The sequence below is a fragment of the Strongyloides ratti genome, scaffold srae_chrx_scaffold0000002, assembly GCF_001040885.1.
Source record: "Strongyloides ratti genome assembly S_ratti_ED321, scaffold srae_chrx_scaffold0000002".
NCBI lineage: Eukaryota > Metazoa > Nematoda > Chromadorea > Rhabditida > Strongyloididae > Strongyloides > Strongyloides ratti.
This window is the reverse complement of record NW_020171510.1, coordinates 2,630,095-2,654,663: the sequence shown is the minus strand read 5'-3', so window position 1 is coordinate 2,654,663 and position 24,569 is coordinate 2,630,095. Positions and strand designations below refer to the sequence as shown.

Genomic DNA, 24,569 nt, shown 5'->3' with positions numbered 1-24,569 from the left:
ATATATTAAAATTTTATTTATAATAAAAAAAAACATAATAATAATATTCTCAATAAAAGATAAATTATTTTACAAAAAAAAAAAAAAATAAAAAAATAATAAAAATTGTATTATTAAATTTTTAATAACATTTAAATATTTTTTTATTCACTGGATAATATAGAATTTTGAAAAAAAATAATAAAAAAAATATTTTTTTTTATCTTTTCTTTTATTTTTTTATACTTTCCCTATAAACACATATCTTTTATTTTCTGTTATTGATTGTGAGATTCATTCCATTATGTAGAAAAACATATACCCCGTCTATTGCGACAATTATTAATTGAAATAAAAATAAAATTAATTATTACTTCCACTTAAAAAAACAGGTGGTTTTTTATTTAAATCCATTCGTAAAACCATTGATCCACTAGTATAGTTTGCCACTAATGGAACACCATTTGATATAACTGGTGGTATAAATGTTGAACTTCCACTATCACTATATGCAGAATCTTCAGACATTGTTACTGGTCCTTGATTTAATTTATATTGAAGTGTTGCTGATCCATTAACATATTGTGGTGGTGGAGGTGGTGGAAATTTTGGAGGTGTTGTGCGAAGATTTGGTGAAATACATTCAATTGGATAAATAAATGATTGTCCATTATTTTGATCATTATTATCCAAAAAATGATATTTCATTTGATTTTTACCATTATTTATTAATGTATTGGCAGTTGAAAAGGTACCAACATAATTTGGTTTATCAAAAGACATTGAAGGATAATCATACATTGTTCCACCATTACATATTTTTTGTTCATTATTATGTAAACTAAATGGTGATGGATTTTGTTGATATGAAATATTTGATGTCATATGTGATTTATAATTTGAACATAATAATGATTTATCTCCAGAATAGGTATATGTTGAAACACATGATGGTGAAAAACTAAAATGAGCTGGTGACATATTATTAGAAAATATTTCTGGAAATAGAACTGGTGTTTCACCTTCACATGATAAAATCATTTTACGTGAATTATTTTCAATATTTTTTAATGATGATTCTCTAATTATTTCTGGTAACCATTCATTTCTTAATACCCATTGATTATAATTATATGCCATTGTTTTACTAGTTACAACAAAATATATAAAAAAGAAACAACTTAATATAATATTAAAGGCACATGATAAATAAATAAGTAAAGGATTCTCAGCTTCAATATAAAAATGTATTGGTACAAGAGATATAGAAGCAAAAATACCAGTTAAAATTATTCCTTTTGACATTTTTTTAGTATTTTTAAAGTTCGTTAATATATCTTGTTTACATGGACTATAACCTTCAGTACCTCGACGAAAGATGGTAAATAATAATATAATTGAAATAATTGCATTGATAACAATAACAATAGCAATTGGAATACCATAGCCAATAATAAAGTTATCACTTATGTTATGAAAACAAAATTCACTTACTTTCCAACTATCAATTCCAATGCTTGATTGATACCAGTATGCTGATCCAAAACTTATAAATAATGGTAATATATATGCAATTGTATTATAAATAAATAATGCTAAATTACTTGGTCCAGTATAATTATGTGAAATTCCAATCATTAATTGATAATTTAATATAATTATCCATAAAAGAAATGATAATATAAAAAATTGCGTTAAAGTTGTTGAAATACTACAAGCAACAGAACCAGAAATAATTGTTGGTGTTGCAAAAAATACAAGTATCAAAATATTTGAAAGAATATATGTTATTGTAATATTTCTTAACATTATTGTTTGACCCTTATCATATGTTGATGTTGAATAAAAAACAAATACTGAAAATAATGCCATTATCATAAAAAAAATTCCAATAACACAGCTAATAATAACAATTAATTGAATATAATTATTACTATTAATAGGTATAATATTAGAAATATTATTATCAATCATAATAGTTGCAATCTTTCCTAAAACTGAACAATGACAAATAATTTTACTATCTTTTATTGTTGAAAAAATACAATTTTCATTACTCCATGATCCTTGTTCATCATCATAATTAATACATTCAATTGTCTTTGAATGTTCCATTTCTTCTTTTAATTGTAATTCAATTACAAATGGATATGTATAATTTTTATCTCTATCATTAATTCTAATAAATTTTTTTCCACCATCATAAAGTGATACAGAAACAATATTTGTTGGAAAAATTTTTTTTGAATTATTATAAATATTTTCATTAAACAATTTTGATATATTTCCATTATAAGAAACAAATGTCATTGTATCAATATATTTTTCAATAATTTCTTCTGGTATCATAATATTATCTTTAAAATTTTTAACTGATTCAGAAGGATATTTTGCATTACTATGTTTTAAAACTTCTGTTGATACACCTAAAAAGTTTTCTTTTAATATTGTTTTTGAATTAGCAACATTTTTTCTTTCACTTGGTACTAAAATTTTTAACAACATTTTTTCATAATTTTCTAATATTCTTACTAAAAGTTTTTTTCTTAAATCTTCATTTAAATCATTCCAAAATTCATTTGATGGTTTAAGGAGAACATCAATAACATCTGATAATCTATCAACAATAATTCCTGCTGATTCTTTATCATCATCTAAAAATTGAAATTGATCAGTTATTTTTGAAATTATTCCTCCAATAACTATAAGATCACCACCAAAAACTGTTGTATGAACTTTTAAATTTTTAACTGTCTCTTCAAGAAGTATTTCAATTGATTTTCTTATTTCATCTTTACTTTCTGTTTGATCAATTTCCTCTAAATCTTGAGCTAAATTATTAAATGATGTTGATTTACAATAAAGTAAACTTGGACCATTAGATGGTTCCCATTTACCATCATTAGAACAATACCATTCTGCAAGACCAAAACTTCCAATTGGACAATCAACACGTGCTTTCTTTCCTGGATGAGTTTCAGGCCATGTAATTAAACGTCTACTAATTTTTGGACAATTTTTTACTACATTTTCAGGATTTTCTTCAATTTTTGCAATAACTTTTGTTGGATTTCTTGTTATTCCAATATTAATCATAGGAGAATCTTCTTTTTGTGAGACAACTTTTGCATACTCATTATCCTCCATTAGATGAATATTAATTTGTACCAATTCAGTTGTCGTTTTTTGTGTTGTTGTTGGAATAATTTTTTCAATACAATTATATCTTGCAACTAAATATCTTGGTAATCCAATACATGTATCTTCAAACATCTTATTATTAACATTAAATGAACAAATACTTTGTCCCTGACATCTAAAAATAATATTTGATATTAAAAATTATTTTCAATTTTCTTTATATAATCATTTATTTTAAAATAAAATTTAAAGTGATAATAATTTTAAATAATGTCTTTATTTTTTCATTTATTTATAATGGCTACTATAAATTTATATAAAAATTTATTCTTTTAAACAAAATATATATATATATCTACATAAATCTTTACAAAGAATATATTATATATATTTAACAAATTTCTACTTTTATTTATTAAAAAGATGTCTTAATAAAGGATGAATAAATTTAATGATAAACATTATCATGTGAAAAATTTCTATTAACAATTTTGTATAAAATTTTCAAGTATTTATTGTATATATAAAATCTTTATTTATTACTTATATTTATCATTTACTACTTACTTTATTAAAGTATGAGAAATCATGCTATTTTTAAAATAATAAAAGCTTTATACAATTGACCATTTATGTAACATTTAATTAAATAAAAATAAAATTTAAAACACTTTTTGTCGGCTTTTATTATATTTTAAGTAACTTTTATAGTTTGTAAAAGAACTAACCGATAATAATAAAATGTTTCCTTTTATTGACAGATGAATTAATATTACATAAGTAATATGGATTTTTAACAATCCTATAATTATCAACTATTACTAAATAATCATTTTTAAAAAGTTAAAATTACATAAAATAAAGTAATAACTTTTATAAAATTTTCTTTTATATTATCATACTTTTTACCTTTTAACATCTTTTATTACTTTACATATCAATTAACTGTAATTATAAAAATTTTATAAATCTTAAATTTATATCTTATAAAAAAATTTTTTAAAAAAGATGAATAAAAAAGAAAATTAAAGTAGAAAATTAAATTATTTTTTATGTTATAACATATTATTATGTTTTTATTTTAAAATATTTATTTATAAGAAATATACTACTTTAATTAATGGTCCAATATCTATATATTAATTTTACAATAGTAATTAAGAAAATTGTAAAAGAAACTAAATGTTCAAACATAATATATAATTAAGAGTCAATTAAAAAACATTTTATAAATAACAATTTAAAAAGTCACTATTATTGAAATTTGATCCCAAATATCTTTTCAATTAATCTTACAAAATATCATTTAAAAATTTTTTAGTAATTTTATATATCTTTAAATTGGTAATAGTATAACTAAATTAACACTTTATTCTACTTAATCTGGTAAAATTTGAACATTATGTAATCATTTATCCTATATAATCTTCAGTAATCCTTAAAATAAGATATTATCCATTAAACAGAAGTTCATATATACTTTATTTTAATTCTTAACTTTTTATAAAATTATATCTTAATTATCATATAATTATTAACTATCCTAAATGATATAATAAAGAAAAAAAAAACATCTTGATTAATTACAAAACATAATACTTTTAATAATAGAGTATCAAAAACAATTTTATATTATTAAACATTTTAATTTTTTTTTTCTTTATTAACATTACTATAACTAATAATTTTTAGAGCATTAATAAAATGAACTATATTTAATGTTTTAATCTTGTTAACTTTATCCACTTAAGCCACCTGCTTTAAATGTTTTTAATAATAGACTTAAAATGAATCCAATTTTAAAATATAAAGACATACTTTGATTGACAAAAAATGGCAGAAGGATAGCGTAAGATAATATATTTTTAATTATTTTTTGATAGTTTATTTTTATTCTTAGATATTATATTAATTTTTATACTTAATTTATTTTAACAACTTAAATATATTAAGTCAATAAAAATTATTTATATATTATTTTAATAAATTATAATAACAGGTCAATAAAAATAATTTTTTTTTATTATCCTTTCATGTATCAAGGTTAACTTTTTAGTAGTTATGATTATTTTATGACAATTCTCACTTTTTATTATCTTAAATAACCTTTAAATAAATAATTAAATATGTTTATTATTTTATTTTTCTCTTTATTTAGAAATATAATCTTAATTATAATTTTTTTTTATAATAATAAATAAAAAAATCTTTTTTATATACATAAATAAACCGACAAAAAAATAAAAAAAAATGACTATTTTAAAATTATCTACAAAAATCTACTTTTTTGTATTATAATAAAAGAATAAATACCGGATAAGTGTTATGATACATTGGCGTTAAACAAAAAGAAAATTAAACATATGATTGCATGATGCATCCTTTTGCCGTCATATTTTTAAGTTAAATACATAACAAAAAAAAAAATGCAACAATATAAAAAGATTTGGTAATGACGGTAGGATAATAAAAGTCGGTAACAATAGATTTATTTAAAGAATTGATTATACAGATTACATCATAGATAAAAAAGTCAAGACAAACAACTAAATATTACTCATTTTATTATTTATATAATTAATATTCTTTTATATCAGATATCATTTAAGATAGATGAATATATATTTTGTTATGTGACATTAAAAAAAAAAGAATGTTTTGTAGTAATTTTTCTTATAACATATGCTTGCATGATAATTATTTATTATATCTTTTAAATTATAGTAAACTTACAATTTTTCAAGTATTGGTAATGTTTTATCATTTTTACAAATTTTTTCATCAGGAATCTTAAAATCATTTGGATCATTACATACTTCTATTGCAAAACGACCATAATTTGCCATTGTAAAATTTATTATCTTTGCTTCATCACATTGTAAAGTTACATTTAATCCATCACAAATTGTAATTTCTTCTAAAATTAAAAAAAATATATATATATATAATAAATATGTATTTATTTTTATAAAGAAAATAATTGTTTATTTATTTAGTTAACAAAATCATATTCCTTTTTTTTAGTTATATTCCCTCAATCTAACTTCTTTTAATTATTATACCCAATATATCTTTTATATTCTATTCATGGATATAATATCTTTATTCACATAAATAAACCTTATAATTATAAGAAAAAAAAAATTATAACAATGTTAAATTTTAAGTATAAAGATAATTATTCAAAAGAAGTTGTTTCTTCTCTTATTCCTACAAATGTTTTATATCTCTTTTATAAAACAAAAAGTTATTGTCATAAAAATGGTAAATATAATAACTTAATATATACTCTATATATAAATTATACTTTTATCAAAATATAATATATCAACTACCACATCTGTCAACAACTTTTTCATTCTTATCAAAATGACAAAATTTTAAGGTTGTTAAAAGTTTTGGAAAATTATATCTTATACATTTAATGTATGAAATCCTCAAGTGATTAATTGAATTTAACTGTTCTCTTCTTATGTATTATTTTATTTATCAATTGTTCCTAAGAGATATAATATCTATTTTTATAAAAGTTAAAAGTTATTGAAGTAAAATAAAAAAAAATATATATATATGTTTTATATTTAAACTTTAATATTTGATAAAATATATTACTTGTACAAATAAAGAAAATTGATAGGACAAAATTAAAGATAACCAAAAAATTTTCATCTTTATTTACTATCTCTTCATCAAATGTCATGAAGTATTATTAAATGATATATATTACAATTTGTTTGTTTTTATTAACAATGTGAAAGAAAATCACATTAATACATATTTTATATTTATTGGGTGCATCAACCCCATTAATATTATACTTATATATTTAGTTGAAACTACACACCATTAGGATAAAGTTTTTGGTAAATAAAAGATTATTAAATAAAAATATGATTGAAGCTAATAATAAAAGTTATAAATTAATATACATTCAACAAAAGTAATATGTTAATTTTAATTTAAATGGGAAATCTATAATTTAATTAATTCCCCACTTAATTAATAAAAGCTTGTTTCAAGTTTCTTTTAATTATTATATGATTTTACATTTTTCATAATCAACATATACTATCTTTTTATATGAATAAAAACCTTTTTAATTTTAATAACATTTTGTCTTTTAATTCATATTTTGTTTAAGATTAATCTCATATTGTTTTTCACTCTTGACCTGATGTTTAATATATTTCTTTTAAAAAGTTATTTAAGTATAATGAATAATATAATGAGTACATGAGATTTATCCAAAGATCAAGAGATTCATATAATTTAAAGATAAAGAAAACAGCGGAAGTGTTGAAAGACATCACTTCTAATCAAAAATTGTATTAGGAAATGACAAGTAGAAAATGCTTATGTCCACTTAATTTAATGTATATTTATAAGCTTAACTAAAAGATTAATCTCCTTAACAAGAAGGTAACATTCGGCAAAAATAAAAGTAATGTCAAAATAGATATAGATGTATATATATATATTAAAATCTGTATAAAATTATATATCTGGACACTAAGTTACTTTTTGTTATGTCGGCAAATATATATTACTATATATACCAATTTTCTTAACTATACTTAATTCTTGTTTCTTACTGCTTCATTACAATATAGTAATATATATATCCTCAGCATGAAAAGTCTGGAGCCATCCAAAAATGATGTGATGTATTTGGATAAAGGATTATCTTCTTTTTATGGGTGCGATACATACTCTGTTAAAATGATCTTACTATAGATATTATCTATATATTATAAAAATGCCGAAAAGGTAAAAAAAAATTATTATATATCTTTTTCAATTATCTCAAGATGTTGATTTTTGTTAATTAAATTTATAGTTATAATGTTTTGATAAGAAAAAGTATTCTTAAGTATCATTTACTATAAAGATAGTTATAAAAATGGTAAAGACAATAAAACATTTATATGATTAATTAACAACTTATGGATAATAAGTGAAAAAGATTATATATATATTGATATAAAATATAAAAAATTCTATCTATATTTATCTCTCAACAACATATGTATGATTCTTGTAATAATATTCATTACTTTCTCAAAACTATAATAGTATATTAAATGATATATTTATATTTATAAAATATTGACAAAACCACCATATTATATTTATTTATTGGTAGTTAAAAATAATATTATACTTGAATATGAGTTAACTGTATTCAGTATTGTTTCAAGAATAATAAATTAAAAAGATGACAATAATAGAAATTTAATTCTTCTATCTAATTGTCATTATAATGAATCTTAAGATATAAAATTATATATACACTTTTATGTCATTAAAATGAAAATTTACAAAATTTGGTGCCGATAGTATATTACAAAAGAAAGTTATACTTTAATATATAATATAATATTAGCATATAGCTTAAGTACCCTTCTACATTTGACACCTTGAAATAAAATATAAACATAATAATATTACTACAAAGGAATTTCTATTGTTTAACAGTACATTTAAGGTACAAAAGATGTCAAATGCAACAATTGTTACAATTAAAATAAGTTTAAAAAGACTAAAGAGATTAAATATCATAAAAAAGATGACTATAAAATAATATAATTTTGTCGGCATATATCAAAAAATCTTCTAAATTATTATCTTTTTTTTTGTATATTTAACTAACATAATGTTTTTGTTAAAAACAAAGAAGATTAATTATATTACAAAATAATATAAACTTTCATAAAGTAATAACTATTGTTTTACTTTTTAATTTAAACATTTACCATTTAATTATAGAGATAAATTTTACTTTTTTTTTCATAATATATTATATTACTTATATTAAATAATAGTATTAATTTTTTTGTATTATAAATAAAATTTTTCTCAAAAATTATATCCTCTACTCAATTATATTATTATTTTACAAAAGAAAAACAAAAAAAAATTTTTATAAAAAAAATAATAAATTTTATAATAAAGATAATATTATGATAACTTTATTTATGTTTTAGATCTTATCATTTTATCTATAAAATAATTAACAAAAAAAAACTTTAATTATAGTAAAGTAATTAATCATTTCAATTCACAAAAATCTTCCTACTGTTCACCTTTTTCTATCTATCTTTTCTATCTACAGTTAAATTATTTCACACATCAATAAAAGTTTATCTTTTAATCTTAAAATAACAATTAAAATATGAAATCATTTAGAAAGGTAATGGTAATTAGGCTAAGTATTATATAGAAAAGTAATTTGCAACATTTATCTATTATATTTATAAGTCAATTTAATTATTACATAATTAAACTTATATATTAGTCATAAATCTAATTTGAAAGTAATAAATCTATATTATTTTTATTCTTTAATATATGATAATAATAATAAATTGTTATCATAACAAAAAATTATTTAAAACATTTATATATATAATAACTTTATATATAAAATGGTAAAATTATTATGTAATAAAATGATAAAAAGTAAAGTTTAATAAACTAGGTAATGTACACAAAATATTTTAATACCTATTAAATAAATAATAGCATGAACGATAAAATTAAACAAAAAAAGACATAAGTGTCATATTGATAAAGAACAGTTATTGTCAACAATAATAGGTAAATTTAGATTAAAAGTATATAACTACTTAATTGTTTTTAGTCTAATTAAGCAAAACAAATAAATTCATAATGTTTCCCATAATAATATATAAAAAAAATAAAACTTACTATCTATTCCCAATACAGGTGTTGGTAGATAAAAATAAATAGCCATAATAGATAATATTTTTTGCAAATATAATAATAACATTTTTAATATATATTATTTATATATGTACTTTTTGATTCTTTTTATTTATTTCTTATTTTTTTTTAAATTATAATTATATATAGGAAAGTGATTTTTGATACTTTTATGTTTATAGGAAAATATAATTAATAGAAAATAGATTGTTATAAAATATTTTCAAAACAAGCTTCTTATTGTTTAATTTTAGAAAATTTTATGCATATCTTTAAAGTGAATCTTTAAACTCTGAAAATAATAAAAAAATTGTAAAAATGTTAACAAAAATTCTTTTTAAAGTAAAAGTATCTTTTTGTTTAATACAGAAATATTAAAATATTTTAAAAAATAATAGTTAAATATTTGATTAAATAAAATAAAAGATAAGAGAATAGTTTAAAAGAATGATTGAACTTATCTTTAACAATATTAATAAAATTATACAATTTTATAAATAAAATGTATACTTTATATGTAATAATAAAACTTATCAACAAATAATAAAAAAAAATTTAAAAAAAATGATAAATAAAAAGAAATGATTATGTAATATAAGAATTTAAAAAATTAATATTATTAAAAGATAATAACATTTATTTAACTATAGAAAAAAAATATCTTTTCTAAAAAAGAACACTTAAAAGGAGTAATTTTATTTTATAGTATTTCAATGTATTGAGAAAAACAGAAGTAGAAAATGATGGACACGGCAACATTTGGCTTGCGCAGTGGACAATAATATATATGTATATTCTATTTCTTATATAAAAGAACTGCCCCTAAAATATTAGAAGAAAAAGAGGAAAGCAAACCCTCCCACTAAAATAAAAATCATGATGAAGTGTGTTGGAGAAGAAAATTACATGATAAAATAATAAAATTATTAAGAAATAAATATTTTAAAATAAAAAAATAAGATTAAATATAATATATGATTATTCATAGTGATTTTTAAATATATTATTATAGATATATTATTAAATGGCATCTGTTTTTTTTTTTTTAAATACTAATAAAAATGTAACTAAATATTAAGGACAATAAAAAGATAGATAAAAAGAAGGCAGATGAAATAAAGGTTAGCTTAAGGCGATAGGCAAAAATTAAAGTAAGGAGTGAATCCTTGTTGAAACATATTTATTTGGAAGTTTTATAAGTATAATCTCTTTGATGACGGCCGTCTAACAAAACATCATCTCCTCCAACAACAATTTATCAAAGGGTATCCAATAAAGAAACAATTATTAGTAATACCTTTAATAAGTGTTAATTGCTTATATTAATTATCTGTAAAATTATTAAATATTAAAAGAATTTAAAAAAAAAATATATGTGAAAGAAATAAATTAATTTAGGGTAAAAATAATAAAGATAATTATTATAGAAAGTAAAATGTTTTTGTTAGGCAATTAAATTACTTTATTTATATATAAAAATGTTTTAGGGAATAAAAGAATGATTAACATTGTCATGATTTTATATTTATAATGTCAATTGAAACATTATGGCTAACTAGATATATATCTATGAGAAAGAAAATATATATTTATTAAAATATATTTTTATAATAAGCTTAAGGATAAGAAAAATGTTATTATAAAAATTTTTATCTAATTATAAGTAAAATTTAAAATTAATATAACATTTTAGTTATTTTTCTTTAACCTCTTTTTAAATTTTGATAATTAAATAACATTTTCTTTCTTTCTTAGTTCTCTTTTTTTTTTTAGACAAAAATTAATATAAAAACTTAAGATGTATTTCTTTTAAAAATATAAGAAGTTAAAAAATTTTTTTCAAAGAAATGGAAGAAATAAAAGATAAGAAAAATAGTAAATAAAAATAATGGATGAAAGTTTTGTTAAAAATTTTAATATATATATAGATGATGATGAAAATGTGAAAAAAAGGACATGTCAAATTAGTTTGGATGAGTAATTTTAGCGGCTATTAAAGAATATATACCTCTTTTTTCTTTTAACGGAGTTTTTGTTTCATGAAAAATAATTGACTGATTGACATAAGGATATATACTACTAAAAAAAGTTTCCTTTTATATAATTAAAACTTATATAGAAAAAAAAAGAAGTAAAGAATAATTTTAATTCAAGTTATATTTTAATATTAATTAATAATAATAATAATAAAAAAAATCATATTATCTAGTTAATTTAATTGTTATATTTATATCTAAAAATAAAAGAAAAATAAAATATTATAAATTATTTTTATTACTTTTGATTGATTCTTATACAATATAATATATAAGTATTTACAATAGTTTATGTAATAGCTTTAGTATATGATATTCAGGATATTATTATATATAAATATATTTATATAAACAATAAATCATGTATTATAATTTTTTACAACTATCTATATTTCATAGGTGATATTAAGAGTAGTAAAAATAATATTTCAATACCTCATTAAACTCAACAAATCAGCTCATATAGAAAATTAGATGATCCATGTATAGTGTGTATGTATGAGATAATGACCAAAAACTATATATTATATTCTCTCTATTTATTTGGTAAAATTAAAAAAAAAAAACTTTTTTATATCATTATATATTAAAATTTTATTTCTTTAATAATTGTCTACCAAAGAATTTTTTTTTAATATTCATATAAAGTCTTTTTATTTTTTTTTTACATTACATGACATTTAACGTATCATTATATCATTCTAAGAATATATATTATATCCAAAATTAACATTAATATAATGAAAAAAAAATTGATCATTAACAATGACAAAAAAAGAAAAAAAAATAAAGGAATTTTAAAAAAAAGAAGATTAATAGATATGTCTAGTTGAAAAATATTCTTACATATTATGATAAATAAAATATATATATCTTTTAAATTGGAATATTTTAAATAAATATGAAGAGATAGTTGAAAAAGAATACATGTATGCATTAAACATTTCTTAAAAATTAAAGAATTTTACATGATTTCATTATAAAATAAAAAAAAAAAGATTTTTTTTCTAGTATCATTTTATCTTAGAATTATATAAAAATTAGTAGAAAATTTTTCTATCTATTATATAAATTTAAGAAATAAGTTATAATAATATATATAAAAGGGCAATTAGAAAGAAAAATTGTTTTAATTATTTAGGTATACTAGAAAATAATGTGTAAACGATGATGATGGTATATTTATAGATTCAAAAAAAAAAGAAGAATAAATTTAGGATGCATCATTCTAGAATGTAATGATAATTGGTGGTTGTTAAAAGTTTTAATAATATTAAATTAAAGAAAAAAAAAGTACAGCTTTAAGAAAAAAAAACAATTAAGAAATGTATAAATTATTTTAAAATTTAATTGATACATCTAAAATATATAACTTCGTTAAAAGATAACAAAATATTTATGTATAAGTACACGACGATGAATAATTAAAATGATATTGGAATGAAGAACATTTAAATAATAGAAATACATATACATATATCATGCAGTCGTTTTTTTTTTTTTAATCTAATTTTATACCACTACAAAAGTTTAATAAAAGAACATTGTGGTTATCGGACTTTGTGTGAAATGTTCAGTAAAAAGTTGATATTAATATAATATTATAAAGGGTTGTATATAACATGATTGTAACGTAGATAAGGGTTGTATTAACATGTAATGGTTTAAAAATATACATTAAATATTTTACAATAATATATTAAGGATATCATTATAAATGTTTTGGTTAAAGACTTTTTAATTTATACAATATCTTTTTCATATAATCTATAAAAATATTTGTAATTCTATGTTTATATTATATCATAGAAATGATAAATTAATCAAAAGAGTATTTTAGAATATTATATTTTTATGTGACTAATAGTGGTGAATCAAAATAAAAAAAAATAGGAACTGTATATATAAAAATATATAATAATCAAGAATTATATAAGTCAATCAAAGAAATAGAAAATGCATTTTTATTTTTTTTTTTTTTTGATATTATGAAAATATATAAAATATGATTGAGAAATAAATATAAAATAGTTTTTTTTTTGTTTTGTAATAGGACAAAGAATGAATATATTTTTTTTTAATAATAAGTTAATCAATGAATATATATATATATATTATTTTTAGAGAACAATAAAAATAAAATATATTCCTAAAAAAAATTTTGTGTCAAAAAATATAAAGCCAAGTTAAATATTTCTTTTTAAGAAAGGTAAATATACAAATAATCTTTTTATACATAAAATAATTTTTACTGTTTTTAAAAAATGAAGTATTTTGTATAATTATCTAAATTATCTATTTTTTTTAATTATATTTATAGCATTATAATAAACATTTATACTAGAAAAATATTTGTTCAAATAAAGAAAGAAATATATTACACAAATAAAAAGAAAAAGATAAATTTTAAATCAACCAAAATAAAATTAACTTTAATAAAAAGAACTTTAATTGAAAAATTTAATTTTAATTATTAAGGATTTAAAATTAACTATATAATATTTTTAAAGATGAAAATATCCATCATTTGCAGAGAATGTTAATATTTAAAAAAGAAAGAAAAATTTTGGAAGATAAATTTTTTTTTTTTTATCAATAAAACTTATTTTAAATATAATTTTTCTTTTTAAATTTAAAGTTATAAAAAAGCTTAGTATAAATAGTATTTTTATGTATAAATAAATAGTACAGTTAAATAAAATGGCATGTTAATAAGGATGATTTTTTATTGTTTTATACCAATGAAGTAAAAGAAATTTGATGATATTTTATGTTAAATAAACTTTTCTTTACATTATTTTTATAAAGTTAATGGAATTTATATTATTGAAAAATGTTACATATAAATAATATACATTAACAATAAAAATTAGAGATTACATAATCTTAATTCTTAAGAATCATTTTTTTTTTACTTCAAATATTTTAAGTATCTTTCAACTAAATTTAATATGAATAGATTTTAAGATGGTATTTAAATATAATTAAAATGACAAGAATAATTATTATTTATATATTTTGAATAAAAATTTTTTTTAACAATTTTAAAGAAAAAATAAAATGGTTTTAAAAATGGTTAATTAAAAGAAATTATTCAAAGTTAGTATTACTTATTCATTTTTTTTTTATTATAATAATTTTTTCGGCACATTGAAAAGAAAAAAAAAAGTGAATAATAAAATAAAATTATTTAAAAGAAAAAGATGATTTTCTTTAGTAAAATATTACTAATAATAGTTGTTATGAAGAAAAAAAAAATTAAAATTTTGGCATTTAAGTTATGTCACTAAATATATTTGTATCAATGTTATTTAATATCCATATAATCATATTTCCATTTTACAAGTTAAAATAGTGAAAATAAATATAAAGTTCAAGAAGTTTTTCAGATAGGTGAATAACACTTGATAATTTATGTTGCAAATAACATACCTACTCATAAATATTTTGAAAAAGCACAGCAGGGTATGGAGTAAGAGGTAGTTCTAAATTAAACAATCTTAACATATAAGTAATTATACAAAATAATTTATTTAAATTTATATATATAAATTTTGGTTAAAGAAAAATTTTTGTATATATAAAGAAGAAACTCTTATATTATGATAGAAGCTTTTATAAATACTCTAACAGTAAGTTTTATATTTAAAAGTAAAAATGATGAGACCAGTATTATTATTATTATTATTATTATATATTTATACAAAATAAAGATAATAATTAAATGATATTCCAAATTAAACAATCACTTCTTAATCAACAAAACATTCCCAAGTCAGGTTTGGTATTTTGTTGAAGAAGAAATATAAGATAAAAGACATTTTGTAATGGTAGTTTTTAAATCACTTTTAAATAAGGAAAATAGATTGACTACCTATATAACATTTATTATGATAATATAAAAGTATCTATCACTTAGCTAATATTGTTATCACAATCAAATAGTATTATATAAATATATACACATATTTATCTATATATTTTAAATAAAAGAAATAAAGCTAAAATTTACTTTTGTATTAATTACTAATATATAATATATATATATGTATATCAATATATCTAAATAATAAAAGTATAAAGAAATATAATAAGAAATATATAGAGACATTAAATGTTTTAAAGAATGTCAATTTATGATAAAATACAAAAATTAAATTGTTATAAAACACGTGTGATATAATTTTAATCATATACTTAACACGGTTCAAAAAAATTGTTAAGAAAAATAAGAAATAATAAGTTATATCAAATAAACCTGAGTAATATTTTATCATTTTAATTAAAATTAATATATTACGTATCAAAAATTTGTTGTCTAATTAAATTTTATAAAGATATATTTAAAATGATTTAAATTATAAAATATGAACATGAATTATTTTTATTGTTTATATTATATTTAATAAATGTTAGTAATATTATTTAATGAAGTCACAACAATCAATTAAATATAATAATTTGTCATCATTTTTAAAATCAACTATTAAAAATTTCAAATATAATATTGTTAAAATGTAATTAAAAAATATGTACTAAAAATAATAGTAAAAAAAAATAAATTGCACTATAATAGTGTGAAAAAAAAAGATACTTAAAATTTTATTAAATTTTATTATTAACAAAACAATAGAAAGGTAGTAAAAAGAATAAAAAAGAATAAAAAAAAAATTTTTTTTTTCTCATAAAATTTTAAAAAGTATACTTTAAACAAAAGAAATTATAAAGTAAAAGAGAAAGATTCTTAAAAGAATAAACATATAAATGTAAAATATCATCATGGGAAAAATAATTTTAAAATATAAAAAGCAAATGAAATATATGTTTAGAGAATAAATTGTATAAAATGTATCAAAATAATGAATAAATAATTTTTATAGGATAATAATTATTTTTAAAAGTACCTTGAAGAAATATTTAGAAGATGATTATAATAAAAAGTGTAAAAATAAATTTTAATATTGTTTCAATTTGAATTTTTTTTTTCTTGTTATCATAATATAAAGTTATTTTAAATGATTAAAGTATGTATTAAGCTACTTATTTTCTTTTTTTTTATCAACTATCAATATACTTATAATCTATAAAAAGAAATAAAGAAAAGGTAAAAAGATTATAATATTAAGAAAAGGGAAGAAAAAGAGATTATAATAATATTTTTATCTTAAATCTTTCATCAAAGATTTTTTTTTACTATTAGTGGTTTTATGTTTTTCTATAATTTAACATAAAGATTTTTTCTTTTAATGTTAACCTTTTGATAAAAGAATCAATTTTTGTGATAAAATTTCTTTTTAATTCAAAAGTAAATAATTAGGTAAATAAAAGTAAATATCTATCTTCTAAAATTACCATTTAAATTAGTATCACTAGGTAGTTTGATAAGAAAATTATTCAATTTACTAAACTTATTTTAAAATATTTTACTAAATTAAAATAAATTTATACTTTTTTTTTTATTAATATATATAAAATAATTAAAATTGAAAAATATAATTGATAATAACATAAGTATTTAAAAAAAAAATTTATATAAATAAAAAGTAAATAATAATGTCAATTTACATGATAACTCAAATAAAATTAAATGATTTATATGTGATATATGTATATAGAAAAATGAGAAGAAAAAATATTTTTTATGTAAATAATAATAAATTATCATTATATTATCATAAAAAAGACATGATAAAATGAGAAATATGTTTTAAACTAAAATATTTGGCATTACATACCTTATATATAAATGTAATTATTTATAGAATTGAATTGAGGTGTCTAAATATATTACATTTATATATTTATAAATTATAAAATGGCAATATGGTAAACCTAACTTTTTAAAGGTTCATTAACTTTTATCAATAAAAATAATAAAAAGTCATTTTGTCAATATCTGTTAAGCATATGGCCATTAACGGATTTATGATCATTTTAATTGAAATTTTTTTGAATTGTTAATAGATTAATTAAAGAAGAGAGATAGAGAGGTAAAGGATACGATAATAATTTTAAAAGAATCTAAAGATATCTATAATTGTATACATACAATATAACACATTACTAATGAAAAAAAAATATTTATGTAAAAACGTAAATAAATATAGACATATATATATTTTAATAATATTGGTAGCTAATTATAATAATAAAATTTAGTTTACAAATTTTTTTATAATATCAACAGAAATTATATTTAAATCCATCAATAAATATCATAAAAATAGTATATTATCAAGCAAAAAAAAAAAATTATCTTTTGATTAAGTAACTTTAAGAAAGATATATAATAAAGATATTTATTTTATTATATGGACATTGTTAATTTTCTTTCTATCATCTTTCTTTATCTTTGTTTAAAGTTACAAATTATGTATATATTTTTATTTTCAATTGTCCATCATTCCTATTCTCTTTTTACTTTTTATTTCATTAAACTTTTACACATTTCTACAGAAATTGAATGTTGTTATTTACTAATATTTTTAAGGGAATAACTTGTAAAATGATAATTTGAATTTGATGTATATTATAAAAAAAATTTATTTTTCAATAGTTAAAATTATATAATGAAATATTATTAAAAACCTTTTTAGTAAAATGTATCATAATATTTTTATATATTATAAATACATATTTCATAAATACTTGTATGAATCTTTTAAAAAATCATTTATATATTTTTATTATATAATAATATTAAATAATTATTATATCAGGTAAATAACTAAAATTTTAATGATAAACAAAAAAAATCTTCACATTATTAATATTCTTTTTTTTATCTTATTTTTACTGATAATATAACCGTAAAATTGTTAAATAATTGTTAAATAAAATGAAAGAAATATGTATCAAATTTGTTGTATATATAAGTAAAAAAAAAAATTCTTTGTTACTTTTTATTTATTTTAATCATAAAAAAGAATTATCATATACAAAAATATTTATGATAAGAAGAATGTATATCTTTTACAAATAATTTGTTGATAATAGTTACCAAATTTAATGAAGATTATATATATTATTATAAAAATGACAAAATAGTTATATTGTTACTATTTCAAAACATTTGAATATACATATTTCAATCATTATTTAATATCATTATAAAAATTATTATATTATCTTACACTTTATGATCTCGATCACTACACAAAACACAAAAATAAAATTATTCTATTCTAATTTAATAATTTTGTTAAGTTTTATTGATGTTCGGAACCAATTTTAGATGCGGAGAAATATATAAATAAATTTATTATCAGTTGATTAGAAAAACAAATATTGTGGTCACCATGTGAATATTATTGTACAAAAAATAATTAATCATATGTTAGTATATTAATAATAACTTAATTAAGTTTTCAGAGTTTTTCTGTATTTATATTTATATCACTAATTTTTAATTATTATAATTATAATTTATATCATTTGCTAGTAAGTATATTAAAATACTATTAACGACTATAAAAATAACCTATAATATTTATCATTATAAATTTCTTATTAAACATTTTTTCATTGTCATTGACATTTTAATCGAAACTTCTAGAAAAAAAAAATTACAAATTGTTTAAATTTCTACTTTTTAATTACTAAAATGGAACTTTATAATCATAGAAGTAAAATATTATTTTTTGCATTTTTAATTGGTTTTTTTTTAAAATTATACATTAGAAATCCTAATCCAACTGATGAAGTTAAAGGTTTTCAAATTGATAAACTTTCAAAGGTTAGACCACTTTTTAAGTAAGTTTTTAGTAACATCTTAATAAAAAAAAAATGAATATTTATATTTTATTATTATATAGAAAATTATTATATACAGAAAGAGAAGGTGCTTCAATAGCTGTTTATCATAAAAATAATCTTGTTCTCCATCTTTATGGTGGTTATGCTGATAAAGAATCTAATAGAGAATGGGAGGAAGATACACATACAGTTGTTTTTTCATTATCTAAAGCAGTAACAAGTATGATTATATCACATTTAGTTAGTAAAAATTTAATAACATATGATACAAAAATATCATCTATATGGAAAGAATTTGGTTTACATCATAAAAGTAACGCTACATTAAGACATGTTTTAGATCATGAAGTTGGTTTGATAACTTTTGGTGCTCATTTAACATTAGATGATTTGATGGATGATAATAAAATTAGTAAAATTATTGAAGAAGCTAAACCATTATGGCCTGTAGGAAGTACCACTGCTTATCATGCATTAACAAGAGGTTTTATTTTAAATCAAATTGTTAAAAGAATAGTTGGTAAAAGTATAGGAAGATATCTTAAAGATAATATTATTTCAAAAATTCAATGTATGTTTTAATATATATATTTTTTAATTATAATATAATTTATTAATATTAATTTTAGATCCTGAATTTTATATTAGCTTACCAGAAAAGGTCAACCAACATGTTGCCAGAATTTCTAATCCACATGTTATTGAATCAATATATGAATGGGCATTACATCCTTTAACTTTCCTTAAATTAGTATATAATTTTTTCAAATATAACAAAGTATCTGATATTGCATCAAATTATCCGGAACCTTTAGCAATTATGAAGGTAATAAAAAAAAAATTAATAAATGTAATTTTTTTTGACTATTTAGAATTATGTACCATATAATAATCCTAAAATATATAAACTTGAAGTACCCAGTGCAAATGGTATTGGAACATCTCGTGGTCTTAGCTCATTATTATCATATTTTATTACATCAGATTTAATAACCCCTGAAGTAAAAAAAATGATTGAAAGACCATTAAAATATGTTGATGATAAGGTTCTTGTTAATAAAATTTATCGTGGTTATGGATTTACTTATGATATACATCCACTTAATTCAAATGTATGTTTAACTTTATATAAATATTTTTTATTTTTATTTTTTAGAAATATATTATGTCATTTGTTGGTAATGGAATGCAAGTTCTAGATGTTGATTTAAATAATGAAATTGTAATATGTTTATTAAGAAATGGTTTAAGACCAGGATTACAAGGACATTCACAATATATTGGAATTCGTCATGAAATTTTTAAATCTCTTTCTAATAACTTATAAATTTATTACAATTATTATTTATATGTATTTATTTTATAACATGATACACAACAAATTTAAGTAATTATTACATATCAATTTTATTGTCAAAAGTACAAATTAATTTATAAGTAAATTAATTTTGTTTATATACTTCCATTTTATAACTATAATCATTTTATTTTAACACCTCTTCTTAATACGGTCAGTGATTTTAAACAAATGTATTACCATTAGTTTAAGAGATGAGAATCTTCTTATAATTTTATAAGATTATTTGAATTATATTTAAAAGCTTTTGTGTCGGCTTTTTTTTTTTAATATTTAATATAAAAAAAAAAATTTATATTATGTATTTAAAAAGTATTGTTTTGTCTATTTAAAATGTTTTTGGTGTTAATTAACCGCGTACATATTACTCATTCATTTATATAAAAGAAATTATCTTTTTTTTTTTTTAATCTTTCCCGATCAGTTAAGAAAATATTTATTATTATTATTAATGTTGTTGTTTTTTTAAAGATCTTTTATAGTTAAAATTTCTTTTCATATATATTAATATATTTCATGCCGTGATATTATATAACAACTTATTAACACCAAACGGCAAATATTATATTTTGTTTGTTCCCCTTGTCCCCTATAAAGATTTTACATATGCCTTGATATTTACGCTTTTATGTTATAGAGTTTTGATAGCACTAAATTATGTATTAATGAGCATTGTTTAATAATATTTATAATTAATATTTGTCTCACCCTTTTTATTTAATTAAACTATTGTAATATAATTTTTATTACATAAAATATTTATAAAGACATTTTTAAATAAAATTTCTTATTTTTTAATAATATTTTGATAGAGATTTAAAAAAGAAAAAAAATATATATAAAGAGTACTGTATTTATATAATATTGATATATATATATATATTGATGTTTTGGTAATAATTAATTAATTTAATCTTAACGGTAAAATTGATGCATTTAAATATATATTTAAACGAAAAAGGGATAAAATAAATGTTTTATTTTACCATTAAAAATATTATTGTTAGTTTAATGAAATAATTGACATCTAATTTTATAAATTATACTTAATATAATTTATTTATTTGAAATAACAATTTGTTATAAAATTTTATCAAAATTTATGTTTTCTTACCTTGTCGTCCTTTTATTAAATTATATTTATGTATATGTAAATTTTCATTGATAAAAACTATTTTAAAATAATTCTAAAAATAAATTAAAATTTTTTTTCTTTCATTAAAAATAAAATGTCGCCTATAGATAGTATATATTTTATATATAATAATATATAGTTCAAATTTAAAATAAATTTTGATTTAGATTACAGTATACAAGTTAGTTGAATTGCTTTGACAAAAAATATATTTGATAAGACAAATTCATTTTATCTATTTTTGACTCCTGGCAATAAAATCCATTATATTTTTTTATTTTTAATATATCATTTTAAATTTGAGTAATATGGATCTATTTAACTTTTATATTGGTTACATTTAAATTTTAAGTAATTTAACTTTTATTGGCAAAATCTTAAAAGATTTTGTTAAGTAGTAAAGTGGTTATATCTTTTTAAAATGATATTTCATATCATCTTTTTATTAAAATTATCTTTAAGATATTTTTATATTTAATATTTATTAAAATAATTTAACATAATATAAAAATTTTAAATGATAAAATATTTTGACAATTCTTTTTGGTAATTTTTTTTTATATTTAAAAAAAAATTGGTTTCTTATCTATATTTATTTTATTTATTCTCTTAATATATGGTGATTAGATAAAATATATGTTTTCTTTTGACTTAATAATTAAATGCATTAAGATGGATTTTTGTATTTGAATAGTTATACTTTTAACAAAAAGATACCAATGTTATTATATCTCTTTTATTTTATTTATTAATAGATATCTCATTATAAAAGTGATAATTTTTAATTTTACTTCAATACAATAGTAAAAAAAATGAAATTAAATTATCAACATCAATTTCATTAATGTATAATTGACTTCAAAATTTTTGTCATTTATAAAGGACACATTATTTTTAAATATATAAATTTATTTTTCTTTTTATCTCATTTATTTTATTTCTTAAATACTACCGTATCACTTTTATATATAGCTATACTTATTTCTTTAAATATCTTAACATTAAAATAGTTATTGCTTATTATTCAATTTAATGATCAACCATGCATGCATATTACGGTTATGTTTTCTCTTTCTCCTTAATTACTAAATCTATTCATTGTAGAATAAGTTATTAACAAATAATTTCTATAAAATCATTCTTGCAGCATTTTTAAATTATTATTTCTTATCAGATTAATTAATTCATATAATAGTGAAAGGCTCATTGTGTATATTGAATATACATACATATATCACATATTTAGTAATTTTACATAATTATCATTAAACGGTAAAGAGTTAGTTGGGTATGCCTTTTTCTTGATGAGGTTTTTATCTCAAAATAGATAATTATTATCTATTACTTTTAACATACATTCTTTTTTACATATGTTTGTCGGTATTCATCAAAAATCTTTTTCTAATAAACGCCTTTTTTTTTCCTTAAAATAGTACATATAATCACTTAAAATAAATTCGAAAAAGTTAAAATCAACTTTATACTTAATTTATTTCTACCCAATAATTTACTATTATTTTTCTCTTCCTTGTCATTAAAATAAATTTTTTTTATAATTAAATTAATTTTAAATAAGGAACCAATTAATTTTATTTTGAAATATTATTTAAAAAAAAATTTTTTTTAATCTAATTTTATAAATATTCATTTTTTTTTTGTAATTTTATTAAAAACACTTTTAATATTTTTTTTTTTAAAAATAAATATAATAATATATATTTAGGTATAATTAAAATAAATAATAAAAATAAATTTATTTAAAATAAAAATATAAACATTTTGTAGAGGTGCATTAGATTAAAAGATTAATGATGTTCATGACAATAATTATTAATGATTTTACCTATTTATAATAATACCTATCATGGCATGGTAATAATAATGTATATAAAAGAACATTATAATGATATATATCATCTTTAGCTAATTATAAGTAAATGATAGTTAATTTTCATGTACACCTCGTTTATCTTAACACATCATTTACTTTTAAAATTTTTAAAGCTTTAACTATTTATATATATATTCTTCTCAAATTTAAAAATTATTTATAATTAGGTATAATAGTTTTTTTCTTATGTAATAATAAAGATAAAAAAATTTTTTTTTAAAATTACTTAATTTGACACCTATTATACGTATATATATAATATAAATTTAATATAATTAATTAATAACTATTAAAAATAATAATATATGTATAAAAGATGAAAAAGTCATTTTATTCACACCTTTATGAGGAAGTTCTATTGACGGACCACTTTACTTTTGTTAAATCTTCTTGTAATATGAAGCTAACTTTAATCTAATCCGATTCCTATTGTATTTTTAAAAAGAAAGAAAATTATCATTGAATGATTTAATTAATGCTCACAATACGGGTTAACTTCTCAAATTTTTAAGATAATCTCAGTTTTATTCTTAGCAACATTTATTATTCAGA

At 17.9% G+C, this 24,569-nt stretch overlaps 2 protein-coding genes across 2 annotated transcripts; one reads left to right on the top strand and one right to left on the bottom strand.

The window, feature by feature from the left end:
- Positions 1-342: 342 nt before the first annotated feature.
- On the bottom strand, positions 343-9,874 carry SRAE_X000157500 (GPS motif domain and D-galactoside/L-rhamnose binding SUEL lectin domain and GPCR, family 2,extracellular hormone receptor domain and GPCR, family 2-like domain-containing protein; the record flags this gene model as incomplete). The annotated part of the gene is made up of 3 exons (XM_024650518.1): positions 343-3,295; positions 5,854-6,037; positions 9,829-9,874. 3 exons carry the CDS (start codon positions 9,872-9,874, stop codon positions 343-345), a joined length of 3,183 nt encoding a protein of 1,060 aa, XP_024499042.1.
- A 7,020-nt stretch (positions 9,875-16,894) lies between these two features.
- Positions 16,895-20,961, top strand: SRAE_X000157400 (Beta-lactamase-related domain and Beta-lactamase/transpeptidase-like domain-containing protein; the record flags this gene model as incomplete). The annotated part of the gene is made up of 7 exons (XM_024650507.1): positions 16,895-16,903; positions 19,251-19,319; positions 19,435-19,631; positions 19,694-20,205; positions 20,264-20,460; positions 20,507-20,746; positions 20,791-20,961. The coding sequence occupies 7 exons, from the start codon at positions 16,895-16,897 to the stop codon at positions 20,959-20,961; spliced, it is 1,395 nt and encodes a 464-aa protein (XP_024499041.1).
- Positions 20,962-24,569: the final 3,608 nt, after the last annotated feature.